Below are 13705 nucleotides of genomic sequence, written 5' to 3'. Positions count from 1 at the left end.
TTGGTAACATCTTCAGTCCTAGAATGGGATGGGATTTGCTCTCTATTTATGTGCTGTGGCCTGCCTTGCCAGTGCTGGTGGGGGTGGGGGGTTTGTTTTGCTCCTCTGTTAGTTCCTTGATTAGCATATCTTGACTGCTTGATTGCCTGCCTGGTGGTAACCTTTGCTTATCTGGGTGATGATTGCTGGTGAGGTGATCTCCTGGTCTTTTGTCGCTTTTGAATAGTATGTAGATGCTGTTTATCTCTGTGTTTGTTAATTGCTGCCTTGTCTGAATACCAAGCTTCCAAGAATTCTCTTGCCTTTTTGCATTTAGCTTGGTCTAAAATGCTGAAGGTTCCCCAGTTAAAACTATGGTTCAGTCTGTCCATGTGTTCTTGCCATTACAATTGTTTTCCACAATAGCATAAGACACTGATCCTCACTTCAATAAAGACCAGGAATTGTCAGCTGTGGCATGAAAGAGGCTGTCAAACATACACATTTAGCATCTGTAAAGTGCATTGACAGTAATGAGGGATGCAGCATTTGCTTAGCAACATCTGGAGTTCTACAATCCTTTTAGTGTGAGAGGTTGAATTTGCCTGCATCCCAGCTGAGTCTCCCTTTCTAAGTTATTCCTTTATTCAGAGAAATAAAGGAAAAGACAGGAACATGCAAAAGTGAGGTTAACAGTTAAGAAACAACATTAAAATAATTTTTCAGAATCTCCACAGTTTAGAAAGGACAAATCTGATCTTCTTATTTCTCATGCTATAGATGATTGGATTGAACAGAGGGGGAAGAAGGGAATACAGAACACTCAGCCCAAAATCTAGGGATGATGAGGTGTTGGAGTGAGGTCTTAGATAGGCCAAGAATCCAGTTAATAAAAACATAGACACTACTGTAAGGTGGGGAATGCAAGTGGATAAGGCTTTTTGCCTTCCTTGTTCAGAAGGGATTCTGAGCACTGCCTTGAAGATCATGGCATAAGAGACAATAATAAAAGTAAAACAACCTAGTCCTGCAATGACACTGGCCACAACAACTCCAACTTCAACTAGATTGAAGCCAGAGCATGATAACTTTAGCATCTGTGGAATTTCACAGAAGAACTGGTTGACCACATTAGAACAAAAAAGAATTGAAAAAGTGCCAGTGGTATGCAACATTCCATAGACAAGACTGGCAACCCAAACCAGAATCATTATTTCAATGCAGGCTTTCCAATTCATCACCGTCTCATAGTGCAGTGGGTTGCAAATGGCAACATACCGATCATATGCCATGACTGTCAGAAGGGAGATATCAGAAGCTGCAAAGGAAATAAAGAGAAAGACTTGAGCAGCGCAACCAAAGTAAGAGATATACCTGGTGTCCATGAGGGAATTCACCATAGATTTTGGGAGCGTGACAGAAACTGAGCCCAGGTCCTGCACAGCCAAATTCATCAGAAACAAGTACATGGGGCTGCGGAGTCTATTATCTAAAGCTACTGCAGAGATGATAAGAAGATTTGCTGTTATAGTTGCCAGATATAACACAAAGAACAGGAAGAAATGTAAAAGTTGCAGATTCCTATTTTTTGAGAATTCCAGGAGCAAAAAGTAAGGCACTGTACTTTGATTATCCATCCTTAACTTATGACTTAATTTAATTTAATTTAATTTAATTTAATTTAATTTAATTTCTGAACAGTGTTGGGATATAAAATAGATAAAAACAGTGAACTTGCAGCTTGATACAAACTGAGGATAAAATGGAAAAAGAGAGGGAAAACATGCCAAGAATGAAAATAGAATCACACATTTCAAAGAATAGATGTACTACGTTCCTGTGTCCAATCACAGCACTAGCCATATATTTCTATCCATCATGGACTGAAGACCTAACCATCAACCACAACTTTTATTTTTGTTGTACTCCATTATTTTCTCTTTTGTACTAGTTAAAATATTTGCTTAGGACTCTGAAGACCTTGTCAAGTCCTTCTTCCCTGGAAATTCCCTGGAGTTTGGGGACCAGTAAATATCTCTTTCCACTCTTACCGAATTGTTAGAGTGATGGAAAATTGGTGACGTGGCTCCCATACAGAGGAGCTCCTGAAGGAAAGACAGGATACAAATCTAGCAGAGAAATAATAGAATTGATTGTTATGTCTTTTACTTTGAAAGCTTGAGAGAACAGACTTCCAATTGCCTGAATTTGTGTCACACACATACACAGAAACAGAGGCAGAGGCAGATACACATACAGAGAGAGAATCATTTTATCAGCTGCTCTGGGGAATGTTGTGCCTGAAAGAAATAACTTAATGATTGAAACAAATATTAGGTGACAAATGTCAATATAATAGATGTATATACAACCACTGCCCATAGATTGTCTTTTTTCTGATTCATAATACATTTAATCAATCTTTCAAGGCCCAAATAACCAAAAACAAATCTCTCCTTGTTGTCTCCCTTCCCATGACGTATTCTCTGCTAGTGGAGCACTAAGTTCTAATGATTTCATTAAATCCTTTTCTCAGTGTGAAAATTATAGAAGCAAGACTAATGTACAGTCATATAATTCATGTATTAAACAAATGTTAATTTATTTCAATAAGAGGGGAATTACTTTTTTGTCAAATGTCCAATATACTTATGCTTCTATACTTACTATTTTTCTTCATAGAATTATTGTGTCTTCTGATGTATGCTTCTTAGACTGTTAAATGTTGGTCCTGTAATAGATGCAATCAAACTTTTGTTCAGGTCTATCTTCAGTGGAAAGGTCTCACTTCATATTCAGCAAGCTTATTAATCATTTTGTTTCCCTGAAGAGGCAATTACATAACATAAATTATACAATCAAAACTAGAGAAAATAAAAATATCCTCACCTGAGTTCTTATGGATAGGATTAGCCATTAACACCTGATGCATTTGGGAATTTTCTAATAACAGTCATCCCATTGTATTCTATAATCATAGACAACCCTATCAACAGAATCAGAGTTGAAGCTCACTATTCTCACTTTCCAAACTGAGAATTCAAACAGAGATCAAGTGAGAAAATCTGCCAGAAGTCTATTGTGGAACAGCTTTAATCACATGGGATTTTCTTTCATCTTTAGCTTTCTAAATTGTTGGTTACATTCTCAAATATTGTACCATTTACAAAATTTTCCTTCAAGATATGCAGAGGGCACAGTCCCAAGATGAATTTTTGGATGATTATACTGCAGTGGTGTCTTGATTGGCATCCATTTCCAAAAGCCTATTGCTAATAGTTTCTCTGTTCTAAGAGAACTCTGGCTGACTAGTGAAAGAGGCTGGCAAGAGGATACAGTAGATGAGTGGGGTGAGGTTTAGGGTTCCAATACTGCTGAGAGCAGGAGATGAAGCGCCGTGAAGCCTGCCATCACCCCTTAGTTAATTGGATGTGTCTGATGGTGTTTGGCTGGATGGAGGGACCCTGACAGGAAAATCAAAGGGCTGGGATTGGGGGGAAATGGAAGCTCTGGGGAAGTTAGAGCAGACTGTGCTATTCAGATAGTGATAGGGAAAGGATGTTTTAATGGGATTCAGAGGGCAGGCCACTCTCAAGGAAGGCGCCCCCAATGTTTGTTATTGGTGGCACATTCTGACCCTCTGAACTTAGACCCAGGCCCCAGACAGCAAACCCAAGGAGGCCCTGGCATTTGATTGCTGCTTCTTAACAGGTCAGTTAACAACAAGCCCCCCCCCATATGTGATCTGATCACAGAGGAGCGGGCTGACTTGGCGTGTATTACTGAGACCTGGGTGGGCCCTGAAGGGGGGGAGGTCCCCCTTTCAGAAATGTACCCAGCCAGGTTTATGGTATGGCACCGGCCAAGACCCCAGGGCAGGGGAGAAGGGGTAGCAGTTGTCATCCAGGAATCTCTGCTGGCCTTCAGGGGTGCTGCTCCACAAGTGGACAGTTGTGAGTCCCTGTTCCTGAAGTTGGGTTCTCCAGCACATTTGGGATTGTTGTTGCTCTACTAGCTTCCCTGTTGCATAGCAATTGCCCTGCCTGAGCTGCTAGAAGCTGTCTTGGGGCTGGAAATAGAGTTCCCCAGACTTATGGTTTTGGGGGTCTTCAATCTGCCATCCCTAGGACATGTCTCAGAGGTGGCTCAGGAATCCATGGCCACCATGTCCCAGATTATTTTTGCCCCAATTTGGGACTGTGGTCTTACACCAGATTTGGTTTTCTTGTCAGAGAAGTGCCAATGTAACCTGAAGGAGGAATTCCATCTGTCCCCCTTGTCATGGTCAGATCATGCCCTGGTGTCCTTGAGATTCTCCTATGCTACCCCCCTCTATAGGGAGGAGGGATCCATTTGATTGGTCTGTCCCCAGCAGCTGATGGACCCAATGGGGTTCCAAAAGGAGCTGGGATCACCCGAGGATCTGCTGCATGGTCCAGTGGAGGCTCTAGCTGCCACTTTGAATAAGGTGGCAGCCAAGGTCTTGGACAAGATCAGGCCCATGCGATCTCTCTTGACCCATCAAGCCTGGGTACTGAAAAGGATTAAGAGACATCTAGAGTGCAGCTGGAGGAAAACAAGGACCAAACCCGACTGAACACAAGCTAGAGCTGCTATTAAGGCCTACCTTGTGGTTGTACGAGTAGCAAAATGCCAATATTTCTCCACTCTTATTGCATCCACAGAATGCTACCTGGTGGCCCTGTTTAAGATCATCTGATCCCTTTTGGGAAAGGAAAGCCCAATGGCCCACCTGCAGGACTGTGCAGAGGAATTTTATGGGCATCTGGAGGATAAAATTGTTTGGATTCATTCCCAGTTGGACACCAAGCATGGTGAATGGCCTATGGAGATGCCCGGGGATTGTCCTTACCCTGTTATCTGGGAACAGTTTGATCCTGTTGGCCCAAGGAAGTAGACAGGGTCCTGCAGTCTTTAAATACAACCACTTGTCAATTAGATCCATGCCCCTCCTGGCTGGTTAAGGCAGCTCAGGTGGTCACATGTGAGTGGGTTCAGGTGATGGTAAACTGATCCTTGAGAGAGGAATGTTTCTAGCTGCCTTTAAAGAGGCACCGGTGCACCCCTTCCTCAAGAAACTGTCACTGGACCCACCATACTGGACAATTGCAAGATGTGGTTGTATTTACCTACTTTTGATAACTGCTAAGGACCAGTTGATTTTTATTATGTCCTGATATGTAAAACCATAGAATTCAAGAGGATGTACTTTCTTTTCCACACAACTGTAGACGTACAGCAATTTCTGGAGTGCCGCTCTAAATCTGGAATGAGAGGCTAAGTCACCATATCAACTGTGTGTAACTTATAAACATTTTTCTTTCATGGGAGGAGAAAAGATAGGAAAATAGAAGTGAAAGCATTACTGAAACAAACTTTCAGAAGCCCCATATTTTAGAGAGGACAATCTTGATATTCTTATTTCTCATGCTATAGATACCTGGATTCAGCAGGGGTGGAAGTAAAGAATATACGACAGTTAATGCTAAATCTAAGTAAGATGGGGTGTTAGAGGGAGGTCTCAGATATGCCAAAGATGCAGTTATGCAAAATATTGAAACAACTGTAATGTGGGGAACATAAGTAGATAAGGCCTTTTGCCTTCCGTGGACAGAAGGGATTTTCCACACTGTTTTGAGGATCATGATAAAAATAAAACAGCCTTATCCTGCAATGGTACAAGCAGCAACAACTCTAAATTCAATGAGATTGAGACCATGGCAGGATAACTAGCAACTGTGGAATATCACAGAAAAACTGGTTGACGACCTTAGAACAGAAAGAGACTGAAAAGGTGCCCCTGGTATGCAGCATTCCATAGAGGAGACTGGTTGCCCACACCAGAATCATTATTTCAGTGCAGGCTTTCCAATTCATTACTGTCTCGTATTGCAGTGGATTGCAAATGGCAACATATCGATCATATGCCATGACTGTCAGGAGGAAGAAATCAGAAGCTGCAAAGGAAATAAAGAAAAAGACTTGAGCAGCACAACCAAAATAAGAGATGGATCTTGTATTCATGAGGGAATTCACCATGGATTTGGGGACAATGACTGAAATAGAGCCCAGGTCCTGCACAGTCATATTTGTTAGAAAGATGTACATGGGGCTGTGCAGGTGACGGTCAATAGCCACTGCAGAGAAGATGAGAAGATTTGCTGTTGCAATTGCCAGGTGCAATATTAGAAACAAAAAGAAACGTCAAAGTTTCAGCTGCCAGGTTTCTGAGAAATCCATGAGAAGAAAGTAAGGTACTGTGGTTGATTATCCATGTTCATTTGTGACAAAGATACATGCCCCACCTGCAAGGAAGTAGAGATGGGAGAGACAATTAATCAAAAGATGGAGAGCTACAGCTGGATATGCATTGAGAACAGAAAGATAATGTAATGGTCTGTGAGAATAACCTTGGGAGGAAGGACTATGTAGGAAGAGCCACAGCTTAGACTATGGTCAGGCAAAGGATCCTGCTTGGAGTATTGGAAAGAGCCTCCCGCAGCTATTCTCACAGGCCATTAGAGATAGAGGAAAAGTAAACCAGGGAAGAATGAAAACAGGAGCATCCCATGCAAAAAATAGATGCAATGTACACGTGAGGGACTGAAGTTGGGGTTGCTGTCTGTGCTTGGGAAAAGTAAGCTGCAACCAGGCAGAAACATTTCCCACTCCATTTGCTTCGTTTCCAGGCCAGCTTTCCAACTGCATGTTATAACTAAGCCACGCCCTGGCATTTTCAAGTATGTGCCAATGTCCAGAGGCAGCCTCATCCCACCCAGGCTCTAAGCTTAGAACAGCAAAAATTAAGACAGAGTGGAGGACGAGGTATGTGTAGAGGGGGTATGGGTAAGATGAAGGGTGTCACGCAAATGGCCTCCAGATGGGGATGGGAGGCGATGTCTGAAGACTGGCAGCTCTTACAAACAGGCCAGAGGACTGGCATTCAACTGCCAGGACCAGAGGTTGTGGTAAGCAGCATATCTTGGTGGGAGTCCTGCCTGGAACTTGGAGCTTTGCTGGGAGCTTAGTACTACATATAGACTTTTGCTTGGACTAAGTATTCAAGGACTAAGTATTAAAGAGCTGTTTACATGACAACATCACCTTGCAAGTCTAAGATGGGTGGAGAAGAATAGTCTGATGTTGGGGGAAGGTGTGTGCTGCAATAAAGTATTTTGTACAGATTTGCTATGTTGTGAGTCTCTTGGAAAACAAAGAACCTTCACAGTATGCATATACTGTATTAAAACCCAGTGTGTAAATTTCTATATATCTGAACTAAAGAACCAGGCACCAACTTCACATTTTTCCTTCCCTCCACACTTCCCTCCATCTCATTCCTTCTCATGCTGATCAAACTGTTGGCCTAGGACTGGAAAGATACTTTTCAGGTCCACCCTCAGCCATGGAAGTTGCTTGGGAATCTTTGGACTAGTCACAATTTCTCAACACTCTTACAAGGTTGTGGTGGTGAAAGTTTTGACGAGGAGGAGCTGTGCATGGTGCCTTGTCTTTCAGGAGGAAAACCAGGATATCAATTTTCTGAAGAAATGCAAAACATTAATTGTTCAATATGTTACTTTGAAAATCTGTGAGCAGAACCACCCTATTTTGTATTTGACTATGTGAGAAAAAGAGACCAACAGATGGGGATGACAAGGCAGACATAGAGGGATCGTTTGTCGCCTGCTCTAGGAACTATTTTTAATTTTTTTATCCGCACTCAATCATTACCAATTCTGTGGCGACTGCCTGGACGAGTCCCTGCGGTTTTCAAGGCAAGGTATTTCGGAAGTGGTTTTGCCAGTGCCTCCTTCCTAGAGCAGAGCCCAGCTGGCAAGCACAGGAGGTGGGCTTTCCGTTGCTTTGTGTCCTTTTTGGGCAAACGCGGTTTCGTGCTTTACCGGCAACTGCTCCCGACTCCTTTTGTAAGGCACCGCCAGCATTTTTCCTCCCACCAGAGTGAGAGTACCCATTTATCTACTCACGTGAGTTTTCGAGCTGCTGGGTTGGCAGGAGCTGGGGAGGAAGCAGAGCTGGGCTCGAACCACTGAAGTGTCGACCATTTCTGGCCGGCAACTTTCAGCGTCATTAAGCCACTGCACCACTGCATCCCCTAGGAATTTACTGGCTAAAAATAGGAAAATAATGTTTTAAGTCAAACCTTACACACTAGATTACTAAACACGTATTTAATATTATCAGTTTAAAGAAAAAAATAATTTTACTGAAGAGAATGTAATAACTCCCATTTTGATATTGATCAGGTGGTCTTTAAACCTACATAATTACTTCACTATTAAAGCATTTTTTAATCAAGAGAAGTGAGTTATAAAGAAAATAAATTAATAAATCTTTTGTCCCCAAAATTATATGTCTTACTAGAGAGTCAGCTAGGCAGAAGTTGGCTTTCTCTCACTCTATTTTCTGGCTTTGCAACCATCATTTGAAGAAGGGTTGCACTGGAAAGAGGTAGGATTTCTTCTGTTTCTCCCATAGATATACAACTATATCTTTTGTTATATATTTCTAGCTAACTTTTCAAAAGCTTTCTTCCATCCAAAGCAATCATGTTTCCTTCCCTCACATAGATAAAATTGCCAGAAGATGCAAGACACAACCTACTGAAGCTAAGAACTTTTACAATTCAGCATCCTTATGAACAATGTAAAATTTTATATACCTCATTTTCACAATAATCAATAATTTAATAAGTTTAATAAGCTCATTTAATAACAACGAATTTCAGAAAGTTCAGTATCAATTATTTTTTATGTCCAAAGGGATAATGAAATGATTTTGGTGATGCTAATTCCCCCATTAGCAATCAGTTTACCCAGGCAATTTCATTTCAATATTCTCTTTTATACATAATAGTTTGGGATGTATGTTTTTGCAAATCTCTCAAACTATATCATCAACAGGCATAGGACATACATACATATAGATTCAAAATCAATGGTATAATGCATATAATGCAGTCTTATTGGTGATGATAATCCAATATTATTTGATACGTTCCTAGATGTTAGATAAACCCTAAAATATTGATGTGATATTTATTGAAGATCTCTCTATATAAAGTAATAAGAAGGGAGAATACTGCATTCCTTAACATTCTGGATCATGGCTTACAATCCTGATCTTCAAGACCAATATTTAAAATACCTGTAGCACAGGTAGATATCATTTAAAATGCAGATATTCATCTTTGGAGAGTTCATTGGTAAATGGCTTTATATACAACTTCAACAATAAATGAATTATAAAGTAGTTGTTTTTGGTCTTTTAAACAATAAGGTCACATATCCATATGTATGTATGTATCTGTTTCTAATGTTTATACTTTCCTTTCTTCTGAGGAGCTCATCTGAAGTCTCCTTGCTACCTTCCTCTCTCTCGCTCTCTTTTCACACAGCAGCCACCTTGTAACAATATTGTGTTAAACTACAGTCACCAGCCTAATTTCCCCAAGGCTAAACTTGAGTGCTTACATGGGGCTTTTCCAAATGGATACACAACCTCTTACCTTTATTCTATCTCAGTTATGCATTTTCACCAGGCTTTCATTCTGGCCAAGCTGGATGCATTGTACTCTGCTTTCTTGTTGGAGGTCCATTGTAAGTCCATCTTGGTCATGTGATATTTCTCTTAGCAACCACATCGCTTAGCAACGGAGTTACCCATCCCCATTGTGGATGTACAGTACATTTGAATTATGTAGTGGGAGAAATGTGTTTGTGTACATGTGTTTGATTCATAGAATTGAAAATATTCTTCGGACACATTGGTGAGCATCCTGGAAAGGAAAGTAAGTTCTTCCGCAATTTTCATTTATGTAGAAGTCAATGAATCAGGGTCTTCCCCTCCCCCTTCTTCAAGGAATAGTCTGCAGTTTCAACATTGGCCCCCTCCCCACAGATGCCTATCTAACATTTCTGTTATGCTGCCAGCAAGAGAAGATCCTGAGTAATCCTCACATTCCTTTACATGCACTGAATAAGTAGATAAATAGGATCTTTGCAACATGGAAAACACATTAGGTTTTTTATTTATTCCCCCCCCCCATTCACAGAGACAATTTAATGAATCTTTCCAGGAGGACAGTTAGCTTCTCTTCAGTCAACATGCCAGATGTCTCCAGAGAACATATCTACATATTCAAGAGAGGGATGGAGACTTTGCTGATCTTCCCCAGTTGAAGAAATTGCTTAAACCAATTAATTATTATAAGACATCATCAGACATCTTAGTTTTTCCCTCTGGATTTCTAATGCTACATATGTAGAATTTTTAAGAATTTATTCTTCAGACCTGAGCTAGATACTTAAAAGAACAGACCACTCAATTTTCTCATTGTTAACAACAAAAGCTAAGAAGTGGTAAGTAGATTAAAGCCAGTTTATTTTCTGGCTACTGATACATATTTCTTGGAAGTTAGTTAATTATACCTCTGATTCCATATTTTTGGTAAAATACAACAAAACTCTTTTATTTTTCCTGCTTGCATTTCTTGACAATATCTCCTCTTTTTCTCCACAGAATAAGAAATGGTAAATCAAACAAGGATAATTAAATTTATTCTTCTGGGGGTTTCTGATATTCGAGAACTACAGTATATATACTTTGTACTTTTATTTCCCATTTACGTAACAGCTCTAACTGGAAATTTTCTCATAATCACAACTGTTAGTCAGAATCCCAAGCTTCACAACCCCATGTATTTCTTCCTAGTGAACTTATCTTTAGTAGATGTTTGCTACATTTCAACAACTGTGCCCAAATCCCTGGACCATTCCTTGAGAAATTATAAAGAGATTTCATTTTGGGGGTGCGTTACCCAAGTTGCTTTGGTCATGACCCTTGTAGGTGCTGAGCTGACTTTTCTCACTGCTATGGCTTATGACCGCTATGTAGCCATATGCTATCCTCTTCAGTATCGGCTGATCATGAACTGGAATACCTGCTTTCAAATGGCAGCAGCGTCTTGGATCACCAGCTTAATCTGTGCACTAATACAAACTACACAGACCTTTAAATTAGACTTCTGCCAATCCAATATTATAAAACAATATTTCTGTGACATCCCTCAACTACTGAGCATCTCTTGTACTGACACAACAATCAATAAGAAGCTGATGTGTGGTATAACAGTTATTGTAGGGTCCTTCTGCATTTCATCTATCTTCATCTCTTATGGGTTAATCCTCTCTGCTGTGTTCAAAATGCAATCGATCAGAAGTCAGCAAAAGGCCATTTCCACCTGCATTCCACACTTGACAGTCTTTTCTTTGTTTACTCTTACTGCTATTTTCTCTTACTTCAGACCAAGAGCCTTGTCCTCTCCTTTTACAGATTTATTGACAGCCCTTTTATATACTGTTCTACCACCATTAATGAATCCCATTATCTATACCCTGAGAAACAAGGAGATCCAACTTACTTTGTTGAAACTGTCCAAGGTAAGATTGGGAATTTGTATGGGAACTTCCTAGTTCTTTTCTATAGACACTGCTGGATTCTGTAAGAGGGTGAATTTGGCTTTCATTCATTCAATATTTAGGTTAAAAAAAAAAAAATCTTTGCCAAGCTTTTGATATTTAATTTTTTAAATGAATGTCTTAAAATTTATTAACTGGGCTTTCCATTGTACCTTGCTTTTTAATTGCTCTAAGCTACTTGAATAGACAGAAAGTTGGAGTAGAAATTCAGTAATAAAACAATAAAATTCAATCATAAAATGAATAAAATGTCCATATTAAAATGGGTTGACTACTATAATGACTAAATGGTAGCATTGTTATTGTTATTTGTGTCACACTAAAGTCCAATTTGCCATTTCTCTCCCATAGAAATCGATAGCCATTTCAAAGTTTGATAAAAGAAGTAAAGTCAAATAAAGAAATTGAAATAAAGTCTTTCAGTGTTATATACAAATTATTTGTGGATGCCTATAGCTCTGTCATGGATTGGTTGCATTCATTTTTGGATCTAACGTGAGAAAATTTCCAATATCTCTTTTGGGTAATGTCTCATTATTTCAATTATTGAATCAGATATCTAGGAAGATCTCAAAAATTCTGGTTCCTGGAAGTGAATTGAATGCATACCTAGATTGTTTTCCCTGAGATATATTTTAAAAGGTAATAAATTATCCCATAAAAATAAATTGGCCTCTAATATATTCACTGTTGCCTGGATTGAAGCCTTTAATATATATGTGTCCTGTGAGTAACAAAAAAGAAGCAGTCTGCTGATAAAAATTATGGGCAAATTTTTGAAATATATATAGTTTAAAAAAACTTCATTTTAACCTTGAGAAAAAGTGCTGCTGTTTTTCATCTGCTAGTCTTCATTTTTAAAATGGTTTTTATTTCTTTGTTTGTTTGTTTGTTTTCTATATATACTGCCAAATTACCACACTGACAGTGGTTTTCAACAATAAAGTAAAAGAGCAAGCAAAAAATTCATCTCTATAATCTTCCAGATAAAATCCATCATAAAACAAAGCTGCCATAAAAATTAAAGCTAAGAAACACACAAGAAAAAAGTAGTCAGGTCCATAGTCAACACAAGAAATGTCATCTACATATAGTAGGTTCTATATACTTTCTCCAGATGCATATCCCTCTAAAGCTCAGATCCTGATGAGTCCCTAAACATCCCCTTCCAACATGCACACAGAGGACTATGTGAGGAGATGCTCCTGAAGGTAACTGAAAAATGAGTCATACAGGGTTTTATAGGTAAAGACAGCACTTTCAACTGTTCTCAGAAGCCTATTTGTTCCCAGTGCAGTGGCACTGGTAATGCAGTGACAATGCAGTGGCACTATGGTGTTATCCTACTAGAGAATTCTAATTTTGGGTTAATCTTCAACGCCAACCCCAATAAGAATGTGTGAATCAATAATATAAATGCATGGTGTTGAGAGTATCAGTTCCTCTTTAAAAAGGTAGAGTGTCCAAGAAGGATTGTAACTGGCATACTAATCAAAGCTTGGTAAGGATTCCTTTGGCTATGGTCTCCTCCTATTGCTCTAGAAGGAGCTGTAAGTCCCAGTTAATGTACCTTTTCCTCCATGAGGGTTGTGACTCTACCCAGAGTTCACACTGGAACCAGAATCAAGCCAGATTTTTTCCTCATGAACAGTAACTGCTGGAGTTCAATTAAAGTTTTTTATTTTATAAAGTTCCATATAGTCTTCAGAAGAACACCAGCTGCATCTCCAGCTTGATCTGGGATTATAATGTATTACCTGGGATGATCAGCATGCTGATGATATCTCACTCCAAACCAGTGGATGATCTCTCCCAGTAGATTCAGATAGATGTCAAGTAACATAGGGGAGAGAGAGAAAGATAAGCCTTATGGCACTCCACAGCGGAGCAAGCATGGACTCAACTACTCAGCCCTACTGCAGATGATCCAAAGGATACTATGGTTGATAGTATCAAATGTTTAGATGGATATATATTTGGTGGTGGTGTGTGGGTGTATGCATATATGTATGTACATACGTAAATCTACCACCAAAGGATAAGACAGGTCCTGAAGAGCAAGATCAATGGAAAGAACAAGATCCATACTACCAACATATACACCCTGCCAGTCATCAGATACCCTGCTGGTATACTGAGCTGGCCAAAGGGGGACATGGAGGCTGCTGATATGATGACCCAGAAGCTCCTCACAGATGTGCAGA

General features: G+C 39.7%; 1 protein-coding gene across 1 annotated transcript; it reads right to left on the bottom strand.

The window, feature by feature from the left end:
• Positions 1-701: 701 nt before the first annotated feature.
• On the bottom strand, positions 702-1616 carry LOC103066344 (olfactory receptor 14A16-like). The gene has a single exon (XM_015891126.2). It carries the CDS (start codon positions 1614-1616, stop codon positions 702-704), a length of 915 nt encoding a protein of 304 aa, XP_015746612.2.
• Positions 1617-13705: the final 12089 nt, after the last annotated feature.

The sequence above is a fragment of the Python bivittatus genome, unplaced genomic scaffold, assembly GCF_059951505.1.
Source record: "Python bivittatus isolate LINGU-HERP-01145 unplaced genomic scaffold, Pbiv_v1 ctg000470_np1212, whole genome shotgun sequence".
Classification (NCBI taxonomy): Eukaryota; Metazoa; Chordata; class Lepidosauria; order Squamata; family Pythonidae; genus Python; species Python bivittatus.
Note: the sequence above shows the minus strand (reverse complement) of the source record. Positions and strands in the feature narration are given on the sequence as shown.

Excerpts from the sequence above, each read along its gene's own strand:
- LOC103066344 (XM_015891126.2), bottom strand. The coding sequence starts at position 1,616 with ATGGATAATCAAAGTACAGTGCCTTACTTTTTGCTCCTGGAATTCTCA.